We start from the raw sequence: 9,003 nt of genomic DNA, 5'->3' as shown, positions 1-9,003 counted from the left end.
AGGTATATAAAAGTATATAAACTTTAAATAAAATAAGACCTATAAGAAGGATTAGAATAAGATTAAATAAGCTTTAATTATTACTTTGGAAAGGAAGTTTATGTTTTTATTCATTTTGTGATATTTATGTAATTTACTAACTTTTTATGAAATTTTTTCATTTAAAAATAGTACATTTTTATTTACAAACTTTAATATTTTTGAAAATAAAGTAAAGTTATTGTTATGGACCATAAATTATATTTTTATAATAATTTCTACAATTTTATTGAAGATTTATCACCAATACTTTTTTAGAATATTAAAAAACAACTTAATACGAATAAAAATATGAAATATGAATATCTTTAGTATTATTTGATAAATAAACAAATGTAATGGTTATTATTTTAACATAAAAGAATGTTTTTTGCTAATTATATTAACATATATAGACAGAATTCTTTCCAAACCTTGATAAAACCATATTTTATGATAATTAGAGGCTAATTGTGAATAATAAAGGCTTTTTTCGTCGGAATCTCGGCTAATATAAGCTATTAAAACCAGAAATAAATAATAAATAGTGTTGGTACATAGTTTTAAAAAAATTATTAAAAAAAATTATAATGAGCTGGGAAGTAACTTAATATCAAAAAAAAAAAAAATTATAATTGTTTAATAAAATGAGGATCATATTTGGACTTGAACAGAAGGTAATAAATAAATTTGAAGTTTTATTGCTTTGTTTGCTTAATAAGTAAAACTTTGTCCAAAAATCTATAACTAGAATTTACTGTAAATTAGAACTAAACAATTTTTGGCCACAATGCAGGTTCGAGTCTTGGATACTAAAGCTCTCCAACAGAAGTAGCGTTGGGGGGTGGGCAACTTGACTTAAAATTTGACGTGATTCCCAGATAGCAGATACCTAAACCTACGCCTCCACCACTCCCCCACCACTGGCTATTACTCTATTTTTTGGGGGCCGGTGGCGGTGGCGGTGGTGGTGGACCCTTTTTGTCGGCGGGCTTAGCCGGCTTCTTCTTCTCCGCCTTGGCGCCGCCACCGGCCTTCCCCTTTGGATCGCTCTTGCCCTCCGCCTTGGTTGCCCCACCAGCCTTATCCTTGGGATCGCCCTTTTTGGCCGACTTGTCTCCCTTTTTCCCGTCCTTTTTCCCACCCTCCGCCTCCTTCTGCTTCTTCTTCTTGGCCTCGGCCTTGGCCTTGGCGGCGTTGGCCTTGGCGAGCAGTGCCGCATCTCCCACGGGCACATCACACATGTCGTTGGGATGGGTCTTTCGCGGCTTCCCGAAACAGACATCAGCGACACCGAAGTGTTCGAACTTATAGCCGGAGACTGCACGGATTTTCGGCTCCAAGTTCTTGGAATAGACATCGGCGTATAGCTCCTCCAGGGGCACCTCCTTCCCGATGAGTGCCTTCTTGCATTCGGCATCCACATGCTTCCGGATCTCGACGTCCAGCTTCTTTAGCTCCTCCTCGGTGATCAGGCACAGCTGGAGCATTTGATTACGGAAGCTGGTGATCGGATCACGGGTCTCCCTCACTTTGACGACTTCATCGCGGGATCGATAACTGATGCCGGGATCGGACATCGAGTGGCCCACATACCGGTAGGTGGACATCTCCATTACGATCGGGCCATGCTCCAGGGCATAGTCCACCGCAAACTGGGTGGCGCTGCGCACGGCTAGCACCTGGTTGCCGTCCACCCACAGTCCGGGCATGTACTGGCCGCGCTTGTAGAACTCGGTCATGGCGGAGGCTCGATCTACTCGAGTTCCCATTCCTGAAAACAAAAAATAAAGAAATTTATAAGGGTTTTTTACTTAAAATTTTAGAAATTATATGAAACGGGGGGTAAATTTTTCAAAAATTATATATCTTTTATTTTAAAATTGATTTAAAATATGGGATGACTTTTTCCAAAATATTTTCTAAATCATTTATAAAAAAAAACCTTATATGCCTTAAAGTTCATTTAATATTAATATCTTTAGTGGTCTCTCGAAAACGTTTTTCAAAGCATCAAAAACTGTAAATACTATATGTATGCTTTTTCAAAAACATCTTTCATATCTTTTGAAAATAAATCCTTATAACCCTGTTACACATTTCTGATAGTTATTGCAACTTAGATTAAAATCTGGTTTAACTTTTCATTACGATTATCCGTTTTTCAAAAACGTTTTTCAAAAAAATTTAAAAAAAAAACTATTTATTTTACAATTTTCCATAAATTTCTAATATTCCCACTTTATAGTAATATTTAAGCCTTTAAATATCAATATCTCAGTCAATTTAAAACCGATTTTCAAATGGCATAGATTTAAAATCTTCTAATTGAAATCTCCAAAAATCTAACCTAAAATATAGAAATCAAAAATTGTTATCAATTTTGATAAATTTTTATGATGGCACCCCTCAGAAAATTTTTCAAAAATTTTTAAATTTTTCGATGATTAGTTTTTTACACTAAAATAAAGTGCTAGAAAATCCAAAATCAAAAATGTATAACATTTAAAAATCAGACAAATTTTGGCCAAGTTATGGCTGAGAGAGGATGGTATAGGGGTGATATAATTGAGTTTTAGGTAATATCTCTCTATAAACTACATGTAGAAGACCAACTCTTTCCATTTTCACTTCTCATCATTATAATACAGATCTCTGTGAAGTTTCAGAAAAATCGAAGGAGTACTAGACTTGGAAAACGTCTCCCAGACTTTTCTAATGAAGATTTAAAAAACCTACCGTAGTGATTATTCTCGCAAACAAATATGCAGGGCAGGCACCATAGCTTGGCCATGTTGTAGGCCTCGAAGATCTGGCCCTGATTGGCGGCACCGTCACCATAGAGGGCCACACAGACGCCCCCATCCCGTCGGTACTGATGGGCGAGGGCGACACCGGCACCCAGTGGGACCTGGGCCCCGACAATGCCATTACCACCGTAGAACTTGTCACAGTACATGTGCATGGAGCCACCCTTGCCACGACTGCAGCCCGCCTTCAGGCCCACCAGTTCGGCCATCATATCTAAAAGGGGTACTCCCATCAGGTAGGTCCATGCATGGCACCGATATGCCGTTATTACGGAATCACATTTCCGGAGACGCTGCATCATCCCGGTGGCCACCGCCTCCTGGCCATTGTACAGATGGCAGAAGCCCCGAATAGTCCGTTTCTTGTACTCGGCATCGGCAATGCCCTCGAAGCGTCGCATCTCCACCATTTGGGTGTACATGGTGATGGCGTCCTCGCGGGACAGCTCGACGTCCATTGGGGGACCATTTTCCAACTCGTAGCACTTGAATGTCTGTGGGAGGGAAATATACAAATATTATAATTCTATAAGAAAAATAATATAGATATTCTTTAGGGACTCATAACCTTCAGGATAAGGAAATATGTTTATGATTATGGTATTATATCGTAGGATCCATTAACTTTTATTCATTGTATAAGTATTATAAACTTCGAAATCTAAACTATACTATACCTGGTACTTTTCCCGAGCCTTCTTTATTAAAAATACTAAAAATATCCTTTTAAGTCTTTACTATATAATACCTGGTACTTTTAGAAACCATTCTCTTTAAAAATCATCAAAAAATGTTATAAATATCCGTATAGAGACTCTCATTCTCCAGGATAAGGGATATATGCTTATAAAGATGACATTTTATGATGAATAATAATTATTAACTTTTATGAATTACTAACTTTTATGAATTATTATCTTTTAATATATACTTTTTAATTTAGACTATACAATACCTGGTACCATTCTATTTAAAAATCATTTAGAATATTAGAAAAATTATATAGATTATATAGATATTTTTATAGAGACAAAAATTCACCAGGATATGGGAGATATTTTATAAACTTTAAAAGTGTTCTATACTTTTTAATCTAAACTATACAATACCTGGTACTATTTTTTAGAATACCTAGTCTTTTTTATTAAAAATCTCCAAAATATACTTTGAAGTTTTTAATTTTTACTTTACCAGGTACCAGGTATCAGTACTTCTATTCTATTTAAAAAATCGAAAAGATTTTAAAAAAATCGAAAAGATTTAGAGGCTAAAATTCTCCAGGATAAGGATTGTATATTTATGACGATGGTATTTATAAAAGTAAACTTTATAAAAATTATTTACTTTGTAATCTAAACTATACAATACTCTTGCACTCTTGCTCCTGGTACTCTTGCATTTTTTTTTTTATAAATAATCCTAAAACTATTTACTTTACGAGGCACCAGGCAAAAAGTACCCGGTATCAGTACTTTTATGAACCATTCTATTTAAAAAAATCATCGAAAAATTATATAGATATCCTTATAGAAGCCATATTCCTCAGAATAATGCTTAGACCTATGGTAAAATTTACTTTTACCATAGATATAGTTATAGAACTTTATAGATATTATACTCTGTTAGATCTAAACTATACAATACCAGGTACTCCTTCAGTCTTTACTTTATAAAAAATCTTTTAAAAAAATGCCTCAAAATCTGTATATTCTAGTACCTGGCACATTTCTATTTAAAAATCATTGGAAAAATGATATGGAAATCCTTAAGTAGACTCACATTCTCCAGGGTCAGGCAACTGTACTTATGACGACGGATTTGACACGCCTTCACGCCGGACCCCGGGCCACCTGGGCTATCGATGAGGAGACGTCGAGCCAGCTTGGAGCGGAGGCCACTGCATAGCAGAAGCAATTGGACACGGCGAGGCTTTGGCATTTGGTCAAGTTTGGTATCACCACGTTAGACAAACGCAAATTTTGAATTTTGCGTTCGGGAAATGAAACAAGAATAAAAAGTGCCTTATGCTGAGGTAAATAAACGTAAAGAAACGACAGAAATATCAAATGAGTTCGAAAAATGTGTGACACAAAGTGGAGAGAGATGGCGATATATAGATTCCTCCTTTATCCATAAAATATTAACTTTAAATATTACTTAAACTATTTAATAAATTAATTATAACACAGATTGTTTAATTTTCTTTCTAGGCATTTATATTTTCAACAATTTACACCTTTCGCTTTATCCATATTGAACACTTTCGTAATATAATATCCAATCCAGTAATCCCCCCCGGTCCATCCAATAATCCAGCATCTCATCCTCCGCCCCAGTGGTTTCTAGTGGTGCTCTACGATGTGATTACTATTGGGAGTGCTCTTGGGTGTTTCTTGGGTTCTCATCCGTCATCTATCCTTTTCAACTTCAACTTTTCGCTTAAGAGCTAGAGATTTCGCTTATGTGTGTGTTTTGTATCTGTCTGAGTCTTAGTCCGAGTCCTGTATCCTATGTCTTATGTCCTGTCTCCTGTGTCCTGTGTGAGTTCCCCGAATCGGATTCGTTGCCCGTCTTTTTAGAGGCTTTAGTGGTTGACGCCCTTGCGCTCCTGGATGTGATCCAGATCGAAGCCAATTGTGCCGCGCAGCTTCGGCTCCAGGTTGTTGGAGTAGACATCCGTCCACAAATGGCTAACTCCCAGCTCGGCATCGCTCTTCGCAAAGGCAGTGGCCTCATCCACCTCCTTGCGCACCTTCAGGTCAATGGCCTGCAAAAGAGAGAGTTATCAACCATCCATAAACTAATCCCAAGAAAGATCACCCACCTTAACCTCATCAGCGGTGATGAGACCCAGTTCGATGCACAACTCCTTGAAGGAGGTGATCGGATCACGCTTCTGACGCACTTCCTGGATCTCCTCGCGGGTACGGTACGAGGTGCCGGGATCGGACATCGAGTGTCCCGAGTACCGGTAGGTGTTCGTTTCCATGACCAGCGGACCCACAGTGTTCACATAGTTGATGGCGAACTCGGTGGCACTGCGGACAGCCAGCACATCCATGCCATCGACCCAAATACCGGGCAGAGCATCACCGCGAGTGTAGTAATCCGTGTTGCAAGAGGCACGCTCCGAGCTAGTACCCATTCCTAAAAGAAAACTAGATTAGTTTCAGTTTAAAGAAGATATCTTAAAGCCTACCGTAGTTGTTGTTCTCGCAGACAAAGATCACGGGCAGTTTCCACAGGTAGGCCATATTGTAGGCCTCGAACACCTGTCCCTGGTTGGCGGCACCGTCGCCATACAGCGCCAGGCACATGCCACCATTGCCCTTGTACTTGCAGGCCAAACCCACTCCTGTTCCGAGTGGCACCTGGGCACCTACAATGCCATTACCGCCGTAGAAGTTCGGGGAGTACATGTGCATGGAGCCGCCCTTGCCGCGGGCACAACCGCCCTGGACGCCGGTCAACTCGGCCAGGACACCAGCCGGCGAGACACCCATCAGATAGGTCCAGCCGTGGACACGGTACGCCGAAATGATGTTGTCCACGTCGCGCATCGCCGCCTTCATGCCGACGGCGCAGGCCTCCTGTCCGGAGTACAGATGACAGAAGCCGCGGATGATCTTCTCCTTGTAGAGATTGCCGGCGGCGGTCTCCAGTCGCCGGATGGTCTGCATCTGTGTGTAGTACTTGAGGGCCTCATCCTTGGTCAGTTTTACTTCCGTGGCAGGTCCCTCTTCCAGGCGATGCAGCTTGAAGGGCTAGAAATTAACAATTTTTATTAATTTGTTTTTATTTTTAAGGAAAATATAAGTTTTTTTTTTTAAATAAGCTTAAAATAAGCTTTCGATAATTTATCGATTGAATAGACATTTTAGAAGGAAAAATCGATAAGCGATAGTAATTTTAGCTTGTTAGAGATTACTTTTTAAAATGCAACTTTCCAAAATATATTAAAAGATCAAATAATATTAAAAACTTCACAGTCTTGAAAGAATTATATTATTTTATTCTTTATTTGAATAAGTTTTAGAGATTTTGTCGAGTTTATCGATATTTTAACGGTAAAAGGGATAAACAATATTACAACAATTAACTTCTCAAAAATAAGTCTTTTAAAACACTTTCAAAAATGTAATAGAATAAAATCATAAGAATATCTATAGTAGTCTATTTTAGAATAATTCTAATTTTTAACTGAAATTATTTAGCATACTATCACCAAACAGCCGATAAGATAACTAAAGATCGATAAATATTTAAAATTGAAAAAGAATCTTGAAGATTCTGGCAAATAAACTCTTTTTTTTTAACATTTTAACTAAGTAGAAGGAAAAATCCCCTGAAAACTCTCAAAAACCCAAACAGTTCATTACCGAAATGAGAGCATCGAACAGCTGATGATCAGCTGTTTATAATAACGGTAAACCGATAAAGCTAAAGCAATGTCAGGGCCACTTATCGTATTAGTATTATACTGCCAGAACACAGATTGTACTTGGAATAGGAATATATAGAGCCATTTGATTTATGAACCATAATTTCTAGGGGAAAATTAACGTAAATAGAGAGACAGACAAGTGAGAGAGATAAAGAGAGTGGGAGGAGGAGGAGATATAGGCAATCACCGATCCCCCAGCTGATAACGGTTTTATTGTGCGTGAACAGTCACGCGGCGGCCACGCAAAACGGAGAGAGCGATAAAGGGACGGCAATAAAAGTCGTGCGGGAGAGAATCAAAAACGGAAGAATCTCCGTGTTATTCTACTGACTGCGTGACCTTGTCGTTTTGAAATTCCGTTGACCGGCATAATTGCAACCCTGTGCACGCACACACACACATACAGATGTCTCAAAACACATACACATAGTAACTATTGCTATCTCTTTGCCAGAAAGCGCATTATGTAATCCTTTTTTTTTTTTTAGTATTTTTTGTATGCTAATGTAACGCATTAGGTATATAATATATGTATTTATAGTATATATTTTTATGCTCACCCGATTCACTTGTATGGTGGCCTCCGTGGCATAGTTGTTGGTTTTTGCCACACCAGCTGATGCTGCATTCTGGAATAAACCGAAAAACGACGATGAATATCTAACAGATATCAGTGATGATGATGATTGTTGTTGTTGTTGTAGTAGTATCCTTTCTCCATTTCCGGTTGTATTCCTCTTCCGGTTGATGTTATTGTTGCTATTGTTGTTGCAGCTGATCGTGCGACTTCTACTGTTGTTGTTATTGCAACGCTTTGTGTATGTGTTGTTGTTTGTTTTAGTGATTTAATTGATTTTTTTTTTGCATATTTTTTTTTGAACAAAATTAGTAACAAACATTTGAGAGATGTTAGTTTTTAGATATTCTTGAATTTTTTCTTAAAGCTGGACAAGCAGGATTACGTACTTTTTGCAGTTGCTTAACAATAATTGGCAATTCGCTAACGCGTGACAGGCTACGCAACATTTTCGCTGATTTTAATAATAATATATCTTTTCAACTGGGATTTAATTTCTATATATTTTTTTAGGATGGATCGCACGCTGGATTTGCCGTCTCAGTCGCACCGCCGGGCGTCGTTGTAAGTTAAACAATAAAAAAAATAGAACCCAGTTTCGTTTATCAACTCTATTGCACAACACAACTTCGTTCCAGTGTGCCCAGTGGGACCATAACAGACGTGGCGCTCTAAAATACTAACTTTCTAACGGGTATATACTGAAAAAGCTTATTTCTTTGAGCGTTAACCAACACTAAATGATAGTTTTTAATTAAAAAAAGCTTGTATAATTTTAGTTTTCCGGTAAAAAAATAGGGAATTTAATTTAAAACATATTCATATAAATTTATATTTTTTTAGGCTGTTAAATAAAAATTTATTCAAACCTATTTACCTTTTGATTTTTTTAGAGATGAGCTTTTATAACCGCTAACTTTTACCCGCCCTTTTCAATAATTTGAATTTACACGCATCCCTGGTTTCAAAGAAGTACTTTTATTTCACATTGAAGATCTCATTTTGTTTTTTTTTTTTTACTTGGTTTTTTCTCCTGTCTTACTCGTATTGTTACTTGAAATTGCCTCCATCGCTTTGCAGTTTTTCTTTCGCATTTTTGCAATTCTGCAATCTGCAACTGCTGCTTTTCGCTCCAACTCACATAAAATTTACTA

The 9,003-nt window shown here is 37.6% G+C and overlaps 2 protein-coding genes across 3 annotated transcripts; both read right to left on the bottom strand.

Moving 5' to 3' along the window:
- Positions 1 to 703: 703 nt before the first annotated feature.
- Positions 704 to 4,920, bottom strand: LOC6504939 (pyruvate dehydrogenase E1 component subunit alpha, mitochondrial). Its single transcript, XM_001966584.4, has 3 exons — positions 4,608 to 4,920; positions 2,758 to 3,322; positions 704 to 1,792 (listed from the first exon to the last, which is right to left on the bottom strand). The coding sequence occupies exons 1-3, from the start codon at positions 4,764 to 4,766 to the stop codon at positions 954 to 956; spliced, it is 1,563 nt and encodes a 520-aa protein (XP_001966620.1). The 5' UTR covers positions 4,767 to 4,920; the 3' UTR covers positions 704 to 953.
- Positions 4,921 to 5,021: 101 nt separating this feature from the next.
- Positions 5,022 to 8,510, bottom strand: LOC6504938 (pyruvate dehydrogenase E1 component subunit alpha, mitochondrial). Of its 2 annotated transcripts, none has more exons than XM_032453385.2 (5): positions 8,239 to 8,510; positions 7,833 to 8,084; positions 6,028 to 6,592; positions 5,653 to 5,975; positions 5,022 to 5,595 (listed from the first exon to the last, which is right to left on the bottom strand). In XM_032453385.2, exons 1-5 carry the CDS (start codon positions 8,296 to 8,298, stop codon positions 5,413 to 5,415), a joined length of 1,383 nt encoding a protein of 460 aa, XP_032309276.1. In that variant the 5' UTR covers positions 8,299 to 8,510; the 3' UTR covers positions 5,022 to 5,412. The 2 variants fall into 2 exon arrangements, with proteins under 2 accessions (XP_032309276.1, XP_001966619.1); XM_001966583.4 differs by having other exon boundaries at positions 7,833 to 7,901; positions 8,239 to 8,508.
- Between the last annotated feature and the right edge of the window lie 493 nt (positions 8,511 to 9,003).

This window comes from Drosophila ananassae, chromosome XL, assembly GCF_017639315.1.
Source record: "Drosophila ananassae strain 14024-0371.13 chromosome XL, ASM1763931v2, whole genome shotgun sequence".
NCBI classification, from domain to species: domain Eukaryota; kingdom Metazoa; phylum Arthropoda; class Insecta; order Diptera; family Drosophilidae; genus Drosophila; species Drosophila ananassae.
The sequence above is the reverse complement of the archived record's forward strand: the minus strand, read 5'-3'. Positions and strand labels throughout refer to the sequence as shown.

What these genes read in the sequence shown, in the direction of transcription:
- LOC6504939 (XM_001966584.4), bottom strand. Translation starts at nt 4,766, where the DNA reads ATGCCAAAGCCTCGCCGTGTCCAATTGCTTCTGCTATGCAGTGGCCTC. An exon ending in GTTGCCTGACCCTGGAGAAT is followed by an intron (nt 3,323 to 4,607) that starts GTGAGTCTACTT and finishes TCCCTCCCACAG; the next exon opens with ACATTCAAGTGCTACGAGTT. An exon ending in TTGCGAGAATAATCACTACG is followed by an intron (nt 1,793 to 2,757) that starts GTAGGTTTTTTA and finishes TTTTGTTTTCAG; the next exon opens with GAATGGGAACTCGAGTAGAT.
- LOC6504938 (XM_032453385.2), bottom strand. Translation starts at nt 8,298, where the DNA reads ATGTTGCGTAGCCTGTCACGCGTTAGCGAATTGCCAATTATTGTTAAG. An exon ending in CCACCATACAAGTGAATCGG is followed by an intron (nt 6,593 to 7,832) that starts GTGAGCATAAAA and finishes GTTAATTTCTAG; the next exon opens with CCCTTCAAGCTGCATCGCCT. An exon ending in TCACCGCTGATGAGGTTAAG is followed by an intron (nt 5,596 to 5,652) that starts GTGGGTGATCTT and finishes TCTCTTTTGCAG; the next exon opens with GCCATTGACCTGAAGGTGCG.